This window comes from Crinia signifera, chromosome 3, assembly GCF_055691185.1.
Source record: "Crinia signifera chromosome 3, ASM5569118v1, whole genome shotgun sequence".
Classification (NCBI taxonomy): Eukaryota; Metazoa; Chordata; class Amphibia; order Anura; family Myobatrachidae; genus Crinia; species Crinia signifera.
Genome location: NC_139219.1, coordinates 304,715,505 through 304,737,955, shown reverse-complemented (window position 1 = coordinate 304,737,955; position 22,451 = coordinate 304,715,505). Strand labels below are relative to the sequence as shown.

Here is a 22,451-nt window from a genome sequence, read left to right as displayed (position 1 = left end):
GATTCCATATTTCAGGAAATGAAGAGACGGAGAGGACGGGACAAGTTCTTACACTTTTATCGGAACAAGCACTTGCGTGCCAGGATTACAGAGCTGCTAATTCCCACTGCCAGGAGCTCATGTCTTCAGGTAATATATTTATAATTATATGTATTAACTGATTGATTGACAATCTTGTAAAATGGCTGGTACAGGTATACAGTATGTATGTCATGTTTCATTGTGATGTTCCAAGTCACTAGTGACGTAGGTGAACTAGAACTTCTATCTGGCAGGTTCATTCCGCTGCGCAGGTGGTTGATGATGATGACAATTATTATTATTATTATTCAATAATGGCTCTTATTATCGACCCATAGCAAATCCCGATAAGATGCACACAACTACTGTATAACGAGTATTTCAACCAAAAATGTGGCAGAAATCTGTAATTCAGGTTCTCCAACATGTTGAATTTTACAGACCAATTGGGCTGTAGTTTACTAGTGTATGGTGACAGCGGATTTGCTGGCTGTTGCTAGTAAAAATACCAATACACACACAACGGAAGCACCTGTACAGCTTTATAGTCTTCACTTGTAGTAATAAGAGGCTAAAATGTTGATGTGATAGTTATACATCTCTTCATTATGTATTGTAACAAGTAAACCTAGAATATGATCACAGGTAAGAGCCACTTGGCCCATCTAGTCTGTATGTGCTCTTTTAGTACCCCAAGCCATGTCCCCCCCAGCAGCTAGAATAATACACCTACAGTATGTGCTCTGGGCAAAATATCCTGTGCAAACTAAAGCTGGATGCTGGCCATGTAAGGGACAGTTATTGTTATTATAACCAGTTATTTATATAGTGCACACATATTCCGCAGCGCTGTACAGAGAATATTTGAACATTCACATCAGTCCCTGCCCCAGTGGAGCTTACAATCTATATTTCCTACCACATGTACACACACACAGACATTCTAAGGTTAATTTTGTTGGGAGCCTATTAGCCTACCAGTATATTTTTGGGGCTGTGGGAGGAAACCGGAGTACCCGGAGGAAACCCACGCAAGTACGGGGAGAATATACAAACTCCGCACAGTTAGCCCCAGGGTGGGAATTTAACCCATGACCCCAGTGCTGTGAGGCAGTAATGCTAACTACTACACCGCCTGTGCTGCCCTTTATGTTACCTTTTATAAGATACTTTATTAATAGCGAAAAATATACACATAATATCCACTTTATTGTACAGTATGTATTGAAACCTGTTATACTGTATGTGTAATGTAGTGCAGTGTTTGAGACATTTTATACATTGTTACAGATGTGCCCAGGTACATCTAGCCACCTTCTTGTTGCGCCATGCCATGGTGCAACTTGGTAGTGTCAGGTGTCTTTTTTAAATATTTGCAAACAGGATGCACAAGCAGATCCTGCTGATTAAAATGCTATGTAGCATGTCACTATTCAGTGTGTGACTGCATACAAAATATTACAATTTTTTAGTCTTGTGCATCCTTTACGCAAATTAGATGCTATTTAACAGAATAAGTCGCACAAAAAAAGACCACCGGCGCTACAGATTCCCACATTTCACACGTATCTATTATGTGACTTGTATCACATGGAGGATAGGTGTACAGTATGCGGACACATTTTTACATAGAAAATTCAGGCGACAATTGCACTGACGAGCATAGATAATGTCCTGGTCATACGTTGTATGCAGTCCGACCAACAGGATAAGGGCAGAAAGATGAAAGCTGTAAAGGCCCCCATACACTAGCCGATTTTGGTCAGATTTCGGCCAGATCAGTCGGATCTGGCCGAAATCGGACCAAAATTGGCTAGTTATGATGTCCCCTCAGATCCGATGCGCGGTCCCGTGCGCATCGGATCTGTCGGGTGGTCGGACCTGCTGCACGTCCGACCACCCGACTTGGGACCTAGTGGGGCGGCGCGGCGGTGGAGGGAGCAGGGGGGGGCTGGGGACGCTGCGGGGGACACAGGCGGCATAGAGCCGGGCAGGGGGAGCCGGGAGCTGTCAGTACTGAAAAAAAAAAAATAAGCCCATACAATGAATGGGCGGCCTGTGATTGGCTGAGCGCTCTCTCAGCCAGTCAGCAATTGGCTGAGAGAGCGCTCAGCCAATCACAGGCTGCCCATTCATTGTATAGGCTTTTTTTTCTAGCACTGACAGCTCCCGGCTCCCTCTGCCCGGCTCTATGCCGCCTGTGTCTCCCACAGCGTCCCCAGCCCCCCCCTGCTCCCACCAGCAGCCCTGCTCTGTAGCCCCCCCCTCCCTCCCCCCCTGCTCCCCTGAATTTTTACATGTGATTTACTAAGATGAGAAAAATCCTGGTTCACTAAACTACAGACTATTGGTATCCTCATCATAATTACTAACAGCACTATCATTATAACAAAATCCTTAACCCAGCGCTAGCCGTAAATCCCTGTTACATATGTACAGGATGCCGTTGTGTACAGCGCTGCATAACATTGGTTGTATTAACAGATACAGTGCATCATACATGGATACATACAACACTGTATAAAGTCCCTTCCTCCTCCTTGTAGCTGGCGTATTGCTGCAATACCTGCTGTATATTCAGTGTACTTATTATTTTCTGCCGCAGCAAGTGCTGAAAGACGCATGTGAGCCACCTGTTACGTTCATTATACATTGTCTTTGTTTCAGGGTACAGTAAGAGCTGGGAAGTGTGCAGTAAATTAGGACAGTGTGAGAATTATAGCGACCTTGGCACGCGTCAGGAACTGATGGCATTTGCTCTGACTCATTGCCCACCATGTGCCATACAGACCCTGCTGGCTGCCAGCAGCTCCTTGCAAACACAGGTCAGTACAACAGCCGCGCGCAGATGGTGATAATGAAAATACACAATGGAGACACAACTACTGTAGGTGACTGGACTGTGGGGGTTATTCTGGTTGTCATTTTTCGCCCACCCGCCATTCGCATATGCCGTCGCCCCACATTCGCTGTGCAATTTCCCCCGTATGGCTGTGATTGGATGTTTAGCATAAACGTCCATTCACAGCTTATTGTGAAACACCCACATCATTCGATGGTCGGCGACCATTGAATGATGTGGAGGTTGCACGCGTATCTAAGTGACCCTCGGAGCCCTCGACAGTGACACCCCAGGCAGGGAAGAGGAACTGCATGGGTTTTCAAAGATAGCGGGTGCTAGAATGAACACTATACTAAAGCAGGGTTGCCGACTTTATAATTCTCCTCTCCGGGAGAAGCCCGTTCCAGCAGCTGCTCAGGGGGCGAGGCTTAAGTGTGACGTCACTAAGCCCCACCCCCATGATGACAAACTGCCGAATTCACGGATCTCTGTGGAGGGGGCGGGGCTAAAATGAGGCGATTGTGTCATTTTAGCTCCGCCCCCTCCTCTGAGACCCGAGGATTCCGGCATTTTAATGCCGCGATCCGGGGCGCAGCGGGGGTCCCCCCTGAATCCCGGAGGGTTACCCACTCTTCCGGGGGGCCGGGAAGGGGTCCTGAATTTCGGGAGACTCCCGGCCATTCCGGGAGAGTCGGCAACCCTGTACTAAAGTACCATAGAATAAGGTGTCTTTATTCACAGTATAAGGTTATTCTGACAGTGGAGCACTTTTAGAAGACAAACATCACAAATAAGCAAACACATAAACCTGGATATTTTCATAGCGTTAACTTTGTGAAATTATATTTATGACCTGCTGTTTCCTCCAGATCCTCTACCAAGCAGTAAATTACCAGATACAGCCAGGTGGTGGAGAAGGGCCGGACAGTTCACAGCACTCCGCAACTCCTGTGTCGGCGGGCAGAGAAGCCTCTCCGGTAATAAGTAGACAAAGTCTTTCAGTCTCTGTGCGATGTTTACTGTTCTCTTTCTTCATTTTTATGTGTAACATATATGAACTAAATCTTTAGACACAGTCTGTTCTTTTAGTGTTCAATTCTGTACTTTACTGGGGATCAGCAAGTTAGAAATTGTCTATTCCATAGTATTTGTGCCTTCTGGTTCCACAGCGGTAGGTTTGCTGTGGTTCGGTGCTGGTCGGCATCACTGAGCTGTATGGATTTGTTAAAGTCAAGTACGATTCTAAGATAATTGGTGCGTCCAATAAAATAACTCAGAGTTCACTGTAATAATCAGCCATAAAGTCGGCCTGTTAGAATAGCTGTCTGATTGCTTTGTTGGATGAATGCAGTTACTGTACTTTGGTCAAATGTTAAATGTAGCAGAATAACATCAAGGCGTATAAAGCATTGTGCCTCGGATTATATGATAAAAAAAAAATAGCAAGAGCGACTGGTGTGCAGTAGCTAGATACAGTAAATGGAAACTTGTCTTTTATTCTTTTAAATATATTAAATTTTTTGCAGGTACAAACGTGCAGATAATAAACACAGACGGCTGTGAGAAATAGAAGCAATATAGGCAATAGAAAACACCAGTGGAATATAGGCATAATATGAAACAGGGGAATGTACCAATATCACACCACATACACAGCAACAATAGGAAGGCTGTTAGATTGTAAGCTGTTTGGATAACCGTTCTTATTGTTTTACCCTGCTGTTGTGTAACTACGACTTGTATGTACAGGTGTGTCCTTACAGTCCTCCTGGGTGGATATAACTTGGTTAGAGAGACATTATATAAGTCATACGTTACAGTCTATTGTTCTATAGATCCCTGTTATGCTGCTTGTGAAATGCTACTCCTCGTTATAATGAATCACATAAAAAGCCTTCTGTATATTCAGAAAGAAGGATAGTTAAGTGACCTCACATATGTATGTACAGTCTTGTTTACATTTGGAGGCCGAATGGAGATGTTGGGGCTCTAGAAATGATTAACAGACACAGGGCGGGATGTTGTAACATCCGCGCCCATTATCGCCGGCTACCGCATTATTAATAACGGCATATGCTGTAACATATGCTGTTATTAACGCACGGGACAGCTCTTGCGATAAGAGCTGTCCCTTGCGATGCGGTGCCGGCACTGGACTTCCGGGTCTGTGACCCGGGAGTCCATCTGCGCATGCGCAGAGTGACGCACCGGCCACAGGGCATGCTGGGAGGGATCCGTGATGGATCCCTCAAACAGCGCTGCGGTAAGAAGCCCATAGGCTTCTGCAGGGAATCCCTCCGCAGCACTGACACTGCGGAGGCACAACACAGTATACAGATATGCGGTAAAAACCCGATAACTGGGTTTTTACCGCATTTCTGTGATAGAGAATCGCCCCCACAGATGTAGGAGATATACTGTAGTAGTCATTTCAATCCCAGTAGAAATTGCAGAACCAGGTCCCATTAGGTTGGTTTCCTAGGAGCCGGCGTATAGGCAGGAGAGCTGTGACTTATCCCTAATGTAAGATACTGCTCAGCTAGATGTATGTGATGAAGCCGGACCACTGTGCCTGGAAGGTGATGGGTGGACTGGTGCCCATCGTGTTGCGGCTGCTCAGGTTTCTCAGAAGCCGCATGAAGAGCTTTCCCAGCATGTCTGCCTGTCTGCAGCCTGCCTTATGTAGCAGAGGACTGATCTCAGGGGCTGTAGAAGATGAGAAAGAAAAGAAATGTTGGGCCTTCAGGTCTGGGGGCATTAACCAGCGAGAAGACAATAAAACCAATACTTCAGAAGCAACCTCTATACTCTCCTGAGCAGGGCATAAAGTGGTCATGCAGAGGTGGGGGAACACATTTCTTTATGCCAACTAATTAAACCCCATCCCCTCCCCCCATTAGGCAGAGACAGGGCCAGTGGTAGGGTTTTTGGCATCCCCCTGCAAACTACAATGCTTTCCTTTAAGAATTACTGTGCAGGGCCAATGTGGAGGTTAAAATGTACCACCGCACCATTAGAGGTGGTGGAACTCCGTTCCACCCCATTCCCCCTCACTTTAACCCCTGCTCCTGAGCACTAAAACTAACCGATCTAGAGAAGGAGCTACGGACAGACTATAGGGGTAGGTGACTGGGTCATTGGGTCGACCCAATTTAGGTCGACACCTGAAATATGTCGATGTGGTTAAGGTTGACCCAATGCTTGTCTAACTAATGACCATATCCCAGATATATGTTCATATCGCCAGTGCCCCACAATGGGATAACAAAGATGTCCCGTGCAGGAAGAATCTGATCATACATCTGAAGGGCTGTGGAATGAGTTTTGACCTAGGAGCTTCCTTGTATACAGTAGGTTTTCTAAGCTCTTTAAATATACTAGTGCTTTGTTGGGTTCCCCTCCTCTGCTGCACATGGTAGCTCCCTAGCACTTACTGTACATGGAATCGGGACTCTAGCAATCACCGTTACCTTGGTTCCGCCCCTCATGTAGATCCAGTGTTGGATCCAGTGTATAAACCTCTATGTTGCTGTAGAAAAGATTCATATGTGTTGTAAGAACTTGGGGGGGTTATTCAGACCTGACCGCTTTTGTGCGAATGCACTAGCCTATCGATTAACGAACAACTGCATGTGCATACGGATCATAGCGTGCATGTGTAGGGCAAACCGCAACAATAATCTGCTATTCCTTTTAACACAATCCCCTCGCAACTTGATTGACAGGAAGCAACAGTTTGTGGCGGTTTTCTGGGACTGTCAGGAGAGATGGAGGCTTGTCCGAGCATTTTCTGGGAGGGTCTGTGACGGTCCGCTCCGGCCTCCATCAGCCTGATTCTGTTGCAGAGTTGTGGGTCAGTTACGCACACTTGTACAGACTGCGAAAATCATTTGATGGTGAGAGACAGATGTTACAGTATCATGCTTCAAAAAGTGCAAAAATGGAGAGCGATAAAAAACCAGCCAATCAGATCCTACTTGATAAGTTACAAACTAGATTTGAAAAATGAGAGGTTGGAGCTGATTGGCTGTTTTTTTTTTTTTTATCACTCTCTATTTTATCACTTTGTGAAGCTTGATACATCTGGCTGTGGTGTGTTAAGAAAGGATTTACAGCTGGCCAGAGATAGGCAATACATTCGCAGACTTGCACTGGGCGGGATTTCACTGTGTGGGAGGCGGCTACAGTATCTGATCGCAGGGTTTAGCAAATCACTTGTGATCAAATCTGAATCTGACCTTTCACTGCACAGATACCTTCTCTTCTATGGAAAGATCAGTATCTTAATACTTCAGGAGGGGGAAGCAAAGCAGTCCTTCAGTTCTTTATCAAGATCATCAACATCATTTGCAGACATATATTTTTCGGTACTTATGTAGTATCTGGGCTGCCGATTTTGTGATTGTATGCCTTACCTTAAGGCATACAATCAGATGCGATGTGATGCGATTTTGCATAGGATTCAATGTTAAGAAGGTCCTGTTCATTTCCCCACTATCCAAGTGGGCATAGAGTTGATTTTATATAGCGTGGCGAGCGCAGCGAGCCACCGAGCCCGTGGCGAGCGAACGCATATTTCTTAAAAAGTATTCTGTGTCCCCTCGCGGGGCTCGCTACGCTCGCCACGCTTCGGGCTTGGTGGCTCGCTGCGCTCGCCACAGGTTTATATCCAACTCCATGCCCACTTGGATAGTGGGGAAAGGAAAAGGACCCCTTTTTCCCATTGAATTCTATGTTAAAATGGACTCAGACCATTTTAACATTGAATCCTATGGAAAAATCTTGACCATCGCATCGCATACGATTTGGTCGCATGCGATGCGATACGATGCGATGCGATCCGATTTCTAAATCGGACGCCCAGATACTACATAAGTACCTATTTTTCTATTATGTATTGGAAATCCTTAAAAATAATCTTATTTGGCCCTTATTTTACTCTATATTAGTGTTATCGCTCCAGTTTAGAAATGTTTGAGTCACCTCAGATCAGTCTACCATCTGCCGCTTCTCTCCGCTGTTACCTCTCTCATACTCTAGTACTGTACAGTATATGCTTTTTTTCTGTAAATGTTTGTCTTTGTTCTGGACATCTTCTCCTTCCTCGTCCTTTGTATGTTCTGATCCCTTAACCACACAAATTACTGCCTTTTAGTACCCCGCTGGGCACAATAGCCGCTGCTAACCTCGCACTTCCTTTAAATCGCCAGAAACATTGTCAACTATTCATATGAAAAGCAGGAAAATATGTTTTATTCAAGGTTATGTTTTCTGCAAAGTTTCTGAAGATGGGAGACCGTGCTCAATTGGCGTATGACATATATTATGAACGTCAGTACAGGCTGAAATGGTTCTTTATTCCAGTAACCATTGATATAAGTATGCCTTCCCATTACTTCATTCCTGTGGACTTACTAAACGCTGTATTTCTTGACAGAAAATAAATGTGAAACGAGCTGCAATGCGCTTGTGTCAATGGATAAGTTATTATGGGCCGGATGTACTAAGCCTTGAAAAGTGATAAAATAGAGAGTGATAAACCACCAACCAATCAGCTCTTAACTGTCATTTTTCAAACACATCTGCAACATCTGCAAAATGGAATTACTTATATTCCCACCAGCTAAGAACAGTTACCATCCTGATATCTCCATCGCTGTTGACAACTCGACAATCTACCCTACCCCACAAGCTTGTTGCTTAGGGGTCATCCTCAACTCTGAACTGTCCTTCGTTACATTCAATTGGTCTCCAAATCATGTTACAGGTATCTAAAAAACATATGCAAAATACGACCGTATCTCACACAAGACACTACCAAATCTCTTATCCATGCACTCATTATATCCCGCATTGATTATTGCAATAGTCTCCTAACTGGTCTTCCCAAGAACAGACTCTCACCACTACAATCCATTCTAAATGCTGCTGCTAGGCTGATCTTCCTTGCAAGACGCTCATTGTCTGCTGATCCGCTCTGCCAGTCCCTCCATTGGTCACCTGTGTATTTCTGTATTCAATATAAAACTCTTCTGCTAGCATATAAAGCTATTAACCATACTGCACCAGCATATATCTCCTTACTTATCACACAATATCTCCCATCTTGACCATTCCGCTCTGCACAAGATCTGCGTCTCTCTTCTGCACGGATCACTAGCTCCCATTCACTATTACAGGACTTTCATCGGACTGCTCCCACCCTATAGAATGCTCTTCCACGCACAATAAGACTCTCCGCTAGCCTCCAAACTTTCAAGCGTTCCCTGAAAACTCACCTCTTCAGGCAAGCCTATTATATTTTAAGTTCCATACGCATAACCCTCTGAGGCACTTATGTATTATATAGCTTCCCTTCTGGACTTGTAACTTGGTGGGACTGCTATGCTATTACTGGTACCTGTCCTTGTGTTTCCCTCCTATATCCCTATAGATTGTAAGCTTGCAGCAGGGCCCTCTAACCCCCAAGTCTGTCTGTTGTTACCCAGTTTGTTTTATCACTGTCTACATTTGTAAAGTGCAACGGAATCTGCTGCTCTATATAAGAAACTGTAACGGAATCTGCTGCGCTATATAAGAAACTGTAAATAAATAAATAAAACATGACAGTTAAGGGCTGGTTGGCTGGTGCTTTATCACTCTCCATTTTATCACTTCTTGAGCTTAGTACATCTGGCCCTAAATAATGGCAATTATATCATAGTCTAGTTGATTGTTAGCTGTTATAAGCAGTAATAGTTTCTGCTGAACTCGGAATAAAACCAACACTTTTTTTTTTAAATTAGTACAGAACTGTCCTCATACACCGAACCTCAATACGCCATGAGAAACACAGACTTTTTTTTTTTAAGCGCCAATCATTTTCAATGCCCGGTTTTGCCTTTTGAATAATTGCTGCCCATAGACTCAGTCTCACATGTAAATGTCACACATCTAATGAATCAGGGGATTATTCTGGTTGACTCGCAAGGCTCCAACTTCGCAGCCTTGCGAGTCCACCAAACCTCGCCCTGGAAGGTTGACAAATATGTCTGTCAGACACAAACATAGCCATTTGATATTCCAAAGCCCCTCTGCACAATACATTTTCTGCTTTGTGGTTGTGGTTAACATGCTATTTTCATAAAACTGCACACAATTATCAATAATTAATAGCAGCCTGAAGAAACAATGGGAAATTGCAACTGCAAAGCATAATCTGCCACAATGCACTGCCACTTCTGTTTATGTGATTCTGGATTTAATTTAACTATTTGATGTACACATGCAGTCTTCAGCTAGATTATTACTGTGCATATAGCATTTTAAAGATCATATTTACTTAACATTTAACACCTATGAGGTTTCATAGTAGCCAGACTTGTGGGGCGATTCGGACCCGCTCATGTGGGCCAAATTCGATACCCCGGACAATTTGTAGGGCGTTAGTTCCCAGGGCCTGCACATGGCAATGTGCAGGCCCTGGGAACGAACGCCCTCTGCAATTTTCACACTCTCCAGGGCATTTGCTCCTGGATGGGCTGGGATAGGGCGGACGCAGTGGACCACCAATGTCTTTTGGGCACACCCATACTTACACTGGGCGTACTCGTGCAAACGCAGGTGTGTTGATGCCTGCTTGGGTTTGGTGGCTGTCATCATAGCGTCCGTCCCCGTTCCGTCCAATGGGTCCTTGGTGTCTCACTTGTTTTACATTGCACTTTGTGCCTCCTACCTCAGTGGTGTCACTTCTTAGTCACAAGTCTGAATGGTAAACCAATCACAATATTTTCACTGTTTTGTTAAAAATGCGTTTATTTGTTCGTTGCATAGAACATGTGTAAGCGAGCCAGCGTTTTGTTGACATGTAAATTAAGCGCACTAATCTGTCCTTGATAGACCACAATTACTGACTGCGCTGCTGCTGCTGTGGAAATCCGATTAATCTCTCACAACTAACGAGTACAGCGTTTGTCCTTTTCACACGACTAGCAACCAATTATAGTTTTTGTGTCATTTTCAGGTGACCTTTCTTCACCAATTATATAGTGAATAATATTTATCTCAGTTACTGTTCTGTCCCATAATAAATATAAATATCAGTCTAAAAGCTTGGTGTAATAAGAGTGTAATAATAATAATAATTATTATTATTTGCATTCAGTAGGATTAGCTAGGTAGTTTGCTTATAGATAATTACGTATGCTGTAAAACGGTTATATCGGCTGAATGGTACAGTAGTTTATTCCAACATCCTGCCACAGGAAGTCCTTTTAAGCTGTGTACACATGGTGCAATATTGCTGGCAAAATGGTCGATGAGCGACCATATTGCCAGTGATTTGTTTGTGCTGCAGCGATAAATTGCCGGGTGCGCCCTCCCGTGTTCATCCTCCTCATGGTCGCTGGTCGCAAGAGATCCTGTTCATCAGAGATGATCTCTGGTCGCTGATGAAAACTGGACACTGAGCAATATATTGGGGTTGGGATCATTTGGTCTACAGCATGATGGTTTACAGTCATTAGGTCGACATGGGAAAGTGTCGACATGGTTCTAGGTCGGCAGGTCGTTAGTTTGACAATGTCTAGGTCGACAGTGAAAAGGTTGACATGGGGGTTTCACTGTTTTTTTTACAGTCGACATGGACACAGTTTAAAGTGTGCCGCATCCCCTCGCATCACTAGCTGCGCTCGCAATTCGTCGGGCACACTATTTTATTCTCCCACCACGCCCTAGTGGATGGTAGGGCATGAAATACTGCCTGTCGGCACATGTCGGCTCAAAAGACAGTGAAAACCCCATGTCGACCTTTTGACTGTCGACCTAGACACTGTCGTACTAATGACCTGTCGACCTTTTCCTATGTCGACATAAACCCATGTCGACCTTTCCCCATGTCGACCTAATGACTGTCTACCATCATCCCATATATTGCACCGTGTGTACACAGCTTTACAGTCTGCAACATAAAGGAGAGAAAGGGAACTTGATTTACACAGGGGTAACACCTCAGTATAATGGTATCAACATTGATACGAAGACCATTATGTTCATTATCCCTTTCCTGACCCCTGTTTAAAAGCAGTATCCCCTCCTTTAACATTCTCGCCTCTCAGATTATGTCACCTGTCCTACCTGGAGACAAGGAAATAGAAGAGGTTATTCCACTGCCTGTGTGCCCATCGTATAGTTTTCTGTCTTCATACCGTACTCTAACCTACAATTCCCTGCCCTTTTTTTTTGCATGCATGCATGGTAAATACTGGCTGCTTTTGCATGCAGCACACAAATTCTGGCCAGCTTTATTCTTAAACACATATTTCAATTTCAGTTTGGACATGCCCCTCCCATATATGCATCAGTCACCCCACCTGCAGTGAAACATGGCGTTAACGAGGTTCTCAGTTTTTTGCCCATCTCAGAAACGGCTCCTATATGTGGTCCCTTGGCTTATAACTAGTTCAGGGGTACTCGGTCCTCGGACTCCACACAGTTCACATTTTCCAGGTCACCCAGCATGTGCGTGCACTCATTACGCACCGACATTTCACTTGTGATTCTGTGTGGGGTCCTGAGGACCGAGTTTGACAACCGGTGAACTACAGTAGTTAGTTGTGGACACCACAGGAACATATGTAATAGTCCCATGTATCTCCCAATGGCAAACCAAACCCCACATAGAAACATAGAACAAATAATGATGACAGGACCTCATATCAGCGGCTCCTAGTATTATACACCCTTGGCGGTAATTATATTTACTGTAAATAACTTCCGTCCCACACTCCCTCACAGATACCATGTCAACGTTTCACTCCATGTTTTATTGTGAAATTCTTCTGTCCAGAAGTATCAGGCTGTCATTGTTACTGAAATGGAGAGGGATAAACAGCCAGCCAATCAGCTCCTACCTGCCATGTTACAGACTATGTTTGGAAATGTCAGACAGGAGCTGATTGGCTGATGGTTTATCACTCTCCATTTTATCACTTTTGAAGCTTTGTGCATCTGGCCCCAAGTTGTGTTATTTTACTCTTCTTACACATTTGGTAGACATTGTCTATAAGCCAGCAATTAGCATTGATAGAACGTACTGTAAATACAGTAAATGCATGTGTGCATGTTATGGAGACATAATGAAGTTGTGTGATGTTACATTTCCAGGGTGATGCCAGGGTCCCGCCTGCCCAGTCTGTGGACCTGCTGCACAGGACGACTGCCACCACAATGAAAGTGCTCACTAACACAACCCTGACCACTAAGGCTGTGCTGCATGCGGTCAGTGACGGACAGTTCTGGAAAAAGTCACTAACGTTCCTCCGTCCCCTGAATGTAAGGAATTTGTGGTGTTCTCTAACTCTATAGCATCTGTACATGATACATAGCCCTTACCACTTGTGTTACTTTACTGTTGAGACTTATTGTATTTTGTATTGTATCATATAGATCACAGGTTCTCAAAGCCGGTCCTCAGGACCCCACACAGTGCATGTTTTGCAGGTCTCCTCACAGAATCAAGTAAAATAATTAGCTCGACCTGTGGTTCTTTTAAATTGTCAGCTAGTAATGATTGAACCTGTCGGGTGACCTCAAAAATGTGAACTGTGTGGGGTCTTGAGGACCGAGTTTGAGAACCATTGATATAGATTGACTTAATGGAGTATTGTTTTTTTCCTACCAATAATCCCCCTGAAACCACCGCATCCAGTAGAATCGGGTTTGGGGTTGGGGTGGGGGGCACTTTCTTCACTCTTTGCCCCACAATATACCTATTCTGGGGTAAGAGCCAGAGTGAAGGGAAACAGAGTCCAATGTAAGAACTGGCGCTATCATTGGCAAGCGTTATATATAACTTAGCTTATGGTTATATACAGTAGAAGTAACACAAGACATCCGCATCTAGCAAAAAATCAGATAGCGTCCGTTACTAAGTGGGATGCGGTCATTTGGTCTACTGCATTATGGTAGAAAGTCATTAGGTCGAATCCATTAGGTCGACATGCTAAAAGGTCGACATGACTCTAGGTCGACATGGGAAAAGGTCGACATGATTCTAGTTCGAAAGGTCATTAGTTCGACAGGTCATTAGTTCGACAAGGTCATTAGTTCGACATTGTCTATGTCGACATTCACAAGGTCGACATGGAGTTTTTCACTGTTTTTTGAGCCAACATGTGCCGACAGGCGGTATTTCATGCCCTACCATCCACTAGGGCGTGGTGGGAGAATAAAATAGTGTGCCGAGCGTAGCGAGGCACCGTGCCCGACGCATAGCGAGCGCAGCGAGCGATGCGAGGGGATGCAGTGCACTTTAAACTGTGTCCATGTCGACTGTGTTGACATTCAGGTAAAAAAACTGTGAAAAACCCCATGTCGACCTTGTGAATGTTGACATAGACAATGTCGAACTAATGACCTTGTCGAACTAATGACCTGTCGAACTAATGACCTTTCGACCTAGAATCATGTCGACCTTTTCCCATGTCGACCTAGAATCATGTCGACCTTTTAGCATGTCGACCTAATGGATTCGACCTAATGACTTTCTACCATAATGCAATAGACCAAATGATCCCAACCCTACTAAATACAGGGGTTTCTTTTTTAATTGCAAGGCATGCTTACCTCATATACCCCTTTCACATTGCAATCCCAGGCCAGACTCAGGTCACACCTTTTCACACTGAAGCCGGGTCGCCCATTATACACTACTTTTAACCCGGGTTGAATTGCCAGGTTGCTTGCTATTTTCTTTGGTGCTTTTGCACTGCACCTCCACCCAGCAATAACTTGGGTTACAACTACGATGTGAAAAGGGTATTTCTGCACAGCAGATTGCGTTGCTATGGGCAACAGTGAACCTTTCCTATGTATCTATTGTACAGGAGATCAGCAGCATTGTTCTGTTCCCTCGTGTTGTAGCATGCTCCCCGTGATACATAATTGTACTGTTACTGTACATACCTGTTTATTGTGTGCCAGTCAAATATGTGATACATTAAACAAAAACAAAAAAACTACTAAATGTAATTCTAATAATATGTCCTACATCCTGTGTGATATCAATGTGTTTTATTTTATTTTATTTAATGACTTTTCTAATAAATGAGCCACAGTTCTCATTTGTCTGCATATGCACTTAGCTGTTCCCTCTGCTTTGGTCATATCTCCTTGGACCACACACACACACACACACACACAAACACACACACAAACACACACACACACGCCAAATTTCTGGGAAGAGCTCCCTGTGCAGCCTATAATTCTAATAACAATATGTCCTACATCCTGTGTGATATCAATGTGTTTTGTTTTATTTAATTTAATGACTTTTCTAATAAATGAGCCACAGTTCTCATTTGTCTGCATATGCACTTAGCTGTTCCCTCTGCTTTGGTCATATCTCCTTGGACCCCCCCCCCCCCCGGAGCCAAATTTCTGGGAAGAGCTCCCTGTGCAGCCAAAGGGGGGTGGAGGCAGGACAGAGGGAGCAGGGGGTATGCAACGTCCCCTCGGGAACAACTGCAGCTCATGCAAAAAATTCAGAGAAGAGCCACCAGAGCAGTCGATGAGAGGGACAGAGCGAGCAGGGGGCACCCTGCCAGTTGGCACAACTGCTTGACCCCCCTAAAAATAAAAATGTTCTTGCTGTAACACCCGATCTACATTGCACACACATACTGTACACACAATATGGTCTGGTAAACAGGATTGTCTGGGACATCCCTGATTTTGATGCTGGGTAGTTGGGACTCGTGGAGACCTAATTTTAGGTCCCTACAATGTTGAATGTCTCGCCAGTGTTGGCGTGCTATCCCATCTGTGTCCCTAAAAGTATTGAAATACAGGTGCACACACACACACACACACACACACACACACACACCCTACCCCAGTGGCTGAAAGCTGCAGTCTGTAGTAATGGAGGTAGAACTGCTAATTGCAATGGAGACACTCCATTATAAAATTGATTCTACGGTCATGGAAAGGAAAACTTAGAAATTCCAAGATTAACACCACATGCCCAGCAATGAACACACACACATAATTTCTCCAGGAAGTGTTTTTTTCCAAGGACATTTACTAACAATCTCCCGAAGGGCCTTCCGCCACAACTGGACTGGCCTATGTATACATTTGGGCAATGAAGCCTTTAGACTTTTCCCTCAACACTTTAAGCTCCACATTGTAGCTGCCAGCTCGCTAACCTACCATTTCTATACCGGTCTATTCCCGCATCAATACAATCTGACCTTATTTTTAAATTAAAGTTCATTTTCTTTTAGTTTTGACAGAGAAAACAGACGCTTTAACCCCTCGTAATCTTGTTTTTCTCTTGTCCAGGCTCCGGAACAAGGTGGCGCATCAAAGACCGGCAGGACATCCAGCGCAGCCGCTGCTCACCTAGGCTGCCATGCGTTTTACGAGTCCTTAATCAATCCCTTTATCGCTGATGTAAGTATATTCTCTGTTGAACAAAGTAAGGCAAAGCCTTTATTGCTCTTGATTTATATAACTTAATTAAACGTCTTCAAGTGGATCTCGAGGATTAATTAGGTTTCTTGTTAACTGAACATTACTGATATTTATCTAATGTGCTCCTTTTTAAAAGGTTATAGAGTTTAAGATCGGTTTCTTATTTACCTTCCGCATTATGCTGCTGTTTTAAGATTGGCTTTTGAGTATTGAATTTTCAAGGCATAGTCGGACATTGAGACCTCCCTGCATCATTCTGTAAAGAGCACTTTATTATGGAAGAGCCGACCAACCTCTCGGAAGATGCAGACTCTAATTACTTACCTATAAATAAGTCTCTATCCAAAAACTTATAGTTGAATGTTGAAGTACAGAAAGTATCATCTAGGTAGGAAATCTATTTGTGTACAACTTATAAAGTACTCCTAAGGCCTTTTCTGAAGATGCGTATGCCCGGGTAATGTATTTTTTTAGGTTCAGATGAGGATAAAGTTATCCTATGGTGCTTCACAGTTTACTTCAGCAATGTACTACAACGGCTTCCATTTCCCAATGTCTCTCTCTGTCTCATGTCACCTACAGGCCTCTCTGCCCATCATACTCTGTCACCCACTGCCTTTCTCTGGTGTCACACACAGCCTCTCCCTGTCACACTCTGCCTTTTCCCTTCACTTATTTCCTGTCACCCACTGCTTCTCCCCATCACCCTCTCCCTGTCGCCCACTGCTTCAACATCACTTGCTATCTCTCCCAGTCACCCCTCTCTCATGTTAGCTACAGGCCTCTCTGCCCATCATACTCTGTCACCCACTGCCTACCTCTGGTGTTACACGCAGCCTCTCCCTGTCACACTCTGCCTTTTCCCTTCACCCACTTCATGTCACCCACTGCTTCTTCCCATCACCCCTTCCTGTCACCCACTGGTTCTTCCCATCACTCTCTATCTCTCCCAGTCACCCCTCTCTCATGTCACCTACAGGCCTCTACCCATCATACTCTGTCACCCACTGCCTACCTCTGGTGTCACCTGCTGCCTCTCTCCATCACCCTCTCCCTGTCACCCACTGTTTCTCCATCACTCACTATGGGCAGTATTCAATGAGAAAAGTTCTCCGTCTTTTGTGGAGAATTTGTGCTTTTTTCGCCTTGGACGGAGCATTTTGCTCTCCAAAAGCGAGCAAGCCTATTCAATGTGAAATGTTCTCCGTCTTTCTAACTGATTTTCGCCGTCTCTCTCCGTGTAGAAATTCTCCATCTTTTGATGGAGAGCTGGAATGTGAACTTTTAATCTAAAAGGCTTTTGTATTTAATTTTGGTGTCAAAAAATCAGGAATTTTTTTCTGTGAAGGGGCATGTGATTTTTATTCATGTGCTTATAGCACATGAATATATATTTAATTTAAAAAAAAATATTTTTTTTAATTTTTTTTTTTTTTTTTTTTTACACAGTGCAGCCAGCAGGGGGCCGGAGCGCTCGAGCCGCTCATTAGATATTCATATATTCACTGCACCCGTATGCACGTTCGGGTACAGTGAATACTGGGTCCCCCGCTGGCTATAGGGGGGGGCAGCCTGTGCTGCCTGGGTCCCAGGGGGGCCCCCTACCCTCACATATGTTCTGTGGCATCCAGGGAGACTTTAATCTCCCTGGATGCCACGTCCCTGTCAGCTCCCTGCCGCGGACGCTCGTCCGCTGCAGGGGTTAAGACTCGCCGCGAGTGGCGGCGAGTCTTAAAAACATTGAATAGTGGGAGCAGGAGAGGCAGCGAGCCCTCCGGAACACGGAGAGTGCACGGCGAGCAAAAAAAAATGCTCGCCATGCACGGAGAATATCTTCATTGAATACTGCCCTAAGTCTCCCAGTCACCCCTCTCTCATGTCACCTACAGGCCTCTACCCATCATACTCTGTCACCCACTGCCTACCTCTGGTGTCACCTGCTGCCTCTCTCCATTACCCTCTCCCTGTCACCCACTGTTTCTCCATCACTCACTATCTCTCCCAGTCACCCCTCTCTCATGTCACCTACAGGACATCACTGAGTGATATACAGGACATCACTGAGTGATATACAGGACATCACTGAGTGACATACAGGACATCACTGAGTAACATACAGGACATCACTGAGTAACATACAGGACATCACTGAGTAACATACAGGACATCACTGAGTGATATACAGGACATCACTGAGTGATATACAGGACATCACTGAGTGATATACAGGACATCACTGAGTAATATACAGGACATCACTGAGTGATATACAGGACATCACTGAGTGATATACAGGACATCACTGAGTGACATACAGGACATCACTGAGTGATATACAGGACATCACTGAGTGACATACAGGACATCACTGAGTAACATACAGGACATCACTGAGTAACATACAGGACATCACTGAGTAACATACAGGACATCACTGAGTGATATACAGGACATCACTGAGTGATATACAGGACATCACTGAGTGATATACAGGACATCACTGAGTAATATACAGGACATCACTGAGTGATATACAGGACATCACTGAGTAATATACAGGACATCACTGAGTGATATACAGGACATCACTGAGTAATATGCAGGACATCACTGAGTAATATGCAGGACATCACTGAGTAATATGCAGGACATCACTGAGTAATATACAGGACATCACTGAGTAATATACAGGACATCACTGAGTAATATACAGGACATCACTGAGTAATATACAGGACATCACTGAGTGATATACAGGACATCACTGAGTAATATACGGGACATCACAGAGTAATATACAGGACATCACTGAGTAATATACAGGACATCACTGAGTAACATACAGGACATCACTGAGTAACATACAGGACATCACTGAGTGATATACAGGACATCACTGAGTGATATACAGGACATCACTGAGTGATATACAGGACATCACTGAGTAATATACAGGACATCACTGAGTGATATACAGGACATCACTGAGTAATATACAGGACATCACTGAGTGATATACAGGACATCACTGAGTAATATGCAGGACATCACTGAGTAATATGCAGGACATCACTGAGTAATATGCAGGACATCACTGAGTAATATACAGGACATCACTGAGTAATATACAGGACATCACTGAGTAATATACAGGACATCACTGAGTAATATGCAGGACATCACTGAGTAATATACAGGACATCACTGAGTGATATACAGGACATCACTGAGTGATATACAGGACATCACTGAGTAATATACAGGACATCACTGAGTATGGTGCCCCATACCCCTTGAATATGCCTATGGTGTTTTGGTAATTTAGACCAGTAGTTCTCAAATTCGGTCCTCAGTGCCCCACACAGTTCACATTTTCCAGGTCACCCAACAGGTGTGAGAACCTGTGATTTAGAGGTTTATAAAGAAGGAATGGAATTTCCAGTTTTTGAAACTAAAACCTGTTGATCCCTTTGATGACCACTGTTGCACAATCACAGCTGTGCAAGTGTCATACTCCTAGAAGCAGAAAAATATGCCCCGTGTATTATAGATCTTTATTTTAGAATCATTAGATATTTACATTTTGCTAATCTGTCGGCAAGCAGGCAGGCTCACGTACCATAGGGATCACTGTTCCCACAGAAAGCCGCATTTTGCAGTATATTAAAGTCCCCAGCTGATGACTTTCATGTCTGTAGTGTTTCAGCAGATTATCGGAGCTGATGGTGTTTCAGATACGTAGTTTGGAGCATTTGTTCTTGTGTAGATAAACTTCCTCTCAATAAGCCTATTGAAGATTGCTACTGGGTGCCTTTTAAATACTACCAGACTGATAACAGAGTACAATAACCCTTCGAAATGTAGACAACGATGCCAATCTTCATGATCCATGACATAGTATTCGTGGTTGCTAACAGTTGTTCATTTTTTTTATTTAGTTTTTTTTACTTGTTTCCATAAGTGACTACATGTAAAATAATCTCTTTTAAATAAAATTGAAATCCCCAAAAAACGAATAAAATACAATTCGAAGAACAAGGAACTAGGACATTGAGAGCCCATACCACAGAGGCATGAAAAAAAAAAACAGTTTATAAAACATAAAGGGCCAGATGTATTAATCCTGGAGAAGAGAGAAACTGGAGATAAAGTGGAAGGAGATAACGCACCAGCCAATCAGCTGTATTTGAAATATGACAGTTGGGAGTTGATTGGCTGGTTCTTCTTCCACTTTATCTCCAGTTTATCTCTTTGCCAGGCTTAATACATCTGCCCCATTGGGAGAAGTAGGAAGCAGTGAAAACCATGTAGAAGTGGCAACCAATCAGCTCTTAAGTGACCTTTAGCCAAATGTATAATTTAAAGAATGCACAGCAGCTGATTGGTTCCCATGGGCCTTTCCACTCTTCACTGCTTCACACATCTACCCCATAGCCTGCAAACAATACGGATACTACAGTGCACGGTCTTCTCATCTATGTCCCTGCTCCAGTACGTACAGTATCTGACCCTAGTGGAATGTATAATTTGATAGCACTGCCTGAAACCTGACATTAGAGGCAGTGATGGGGATCCCAGTCACTGGGGCCCACTAGCCTTGTATTTAGTACATTGAGCAGAGCTGTTGTCTCTTGTTAACTTGCTATAAGGCACAAGTCTTCTGAGCTCTCTGTATTGGACACAGTGGCATACGAACAATATTGTCCAAGGTTTCCCTTCAACTCCCAGGCGAATGATCTAGTGCTGGGGTAGCCGGTAGTCCTCAAGAGCTACCAACAGTGCATGTTTTGCAGGTCTCCTCACAGAATCACAAGTGACTAATTAGCTCCATCTGTGTATCTTTTAAAATGTGTCAGTGATTAATGAGTGCAGATGTGCAGCAGCTAGGTTGTCTGGAAAATGTGAACTGTTGGTAGCTCTCGAGGGCTAGGGTTGGCTACCACTGATCTAGTGCATACACACTCAGTGATGTCATTCAGTGACATCATCGTGTCCTCGCTCCGTACATGCAGTCGGTGTCAAGCTAGTCCATATTGAGCTGCATGTACAGATGGAGGACATCGTTAACAACACACGGATGCGCACATCGTTAACGATATTGGATAATATTACAAACGATATCGCCACAGAAGGGCCACAGTTAGCAACTTAGTTTGTAAGATCGCTTAGTGTGTGTGGCGCATTAAGAATTCATGGCTGAAGAACTTCGATAACAATAAATAGGTCATGTGTTTAGTGTAGGCCGCGGGAGGGAATACACAAGCCGAAAGAGCGGACTTCATAACGCATATTAAATAGATATACAATAAGTGCACTTAGCTGTAGAATAGTCGGTGGCTTCCGTGGGCACTAACCTTCTCCTCTGTCTTGCCATGTCAGAATGAAGCCACATATGGGACGTACCAGCAGAGTTCCCTGGAAAGCTTTGCCGAAGTTCTCCTGAGGACAGGAAAATTAGCTGAAACGAAGAGCGAGGGGGATATCCTGTTCCCTGCGACAGAAGGTACGGGTCACAGCGCACAATGCACATTGGGAGTGCATACAGATAGAAGCAGTGTGTTTGTCTGATAAGGCTAGAGTAATGCTAGGAGACAGAGATACTGATGGCTCTCCCCTTGCCCCCGCAAACACATTGACACATGCATTTAAACAAGTGATCTCACTCGTCCGCTTTCTCCGTTTCACTCCGTTGACGGGGAGAACATAGACAGCGTTTCTACAGGTTTCTTTCATTTGGCTTCAGAGCCTTTGTATCTTTCATTTTCCCGTTCAGGTTTCACCCAAGCCGATCTTACGCTGATTCTGTCCCTATGTTTACTACATGTTCTAGGTTCGCTTCTTAATTCATCATTGTGTGCCATTATGAGCCATACAATATGTACAACTGCGTTGAAGCAAAATGCCTATGTGTAAAATGTCAGCGACATGTAGATTACTTTCTTGGCGCTGCCAGTCAGACAAAATAAAGGCCCTTTTTACTGGGGTGCTGGCTGTGCTAATGCAGTGCAATTGTGCAGGCACCTAACTGGGTTTTAGCGTACAGGTGACAGGCACTGGGGGGGTACTGTGCACATCCTCATGTTTGTGACTACATCTTGAAGGAATACGGTCACTAGGTCTACACTATGAA

The 22,451-nt window shown here is 44.2% G+C and overlaps 1 protein-coding gene across 1 annotated transcript in view; it reads left to right on the top strand.

The window, feature by feature from the left end:
• The window catches only part of NBAS (NBAS subunit of NRZ tethering complex), a 540,465-nt gene that overhangs the window by 234,062 nt on the left and 283,952 nt on the right, over positions 1–22,451 (top strand). Inside the window, exons 33-38 of the mRNA XM_083178566.1 lie at positions 16–129; positions 2,689–2,846; positions 3,733–3,840; positions 13,007–13,174; positions 16,190–16,300; positions 21,701–21,824. Coding sequence (XP_083034692.1) covers positions 16–129; positions 2,689–2,846; positions 3,733–3,840; positions 13,007–13,174; positions 16,190–16,300; positions 21,701–21,824 — 783 coding nt within the window. The remainder of the gene's footprint in view (positions 1–15; positions 130–2,688; positions 2,847–3,732; positions 3,841–13,006; positions 13,175–16,189; positions 16,301–21,700; positions 21,825–22,451) is intronic.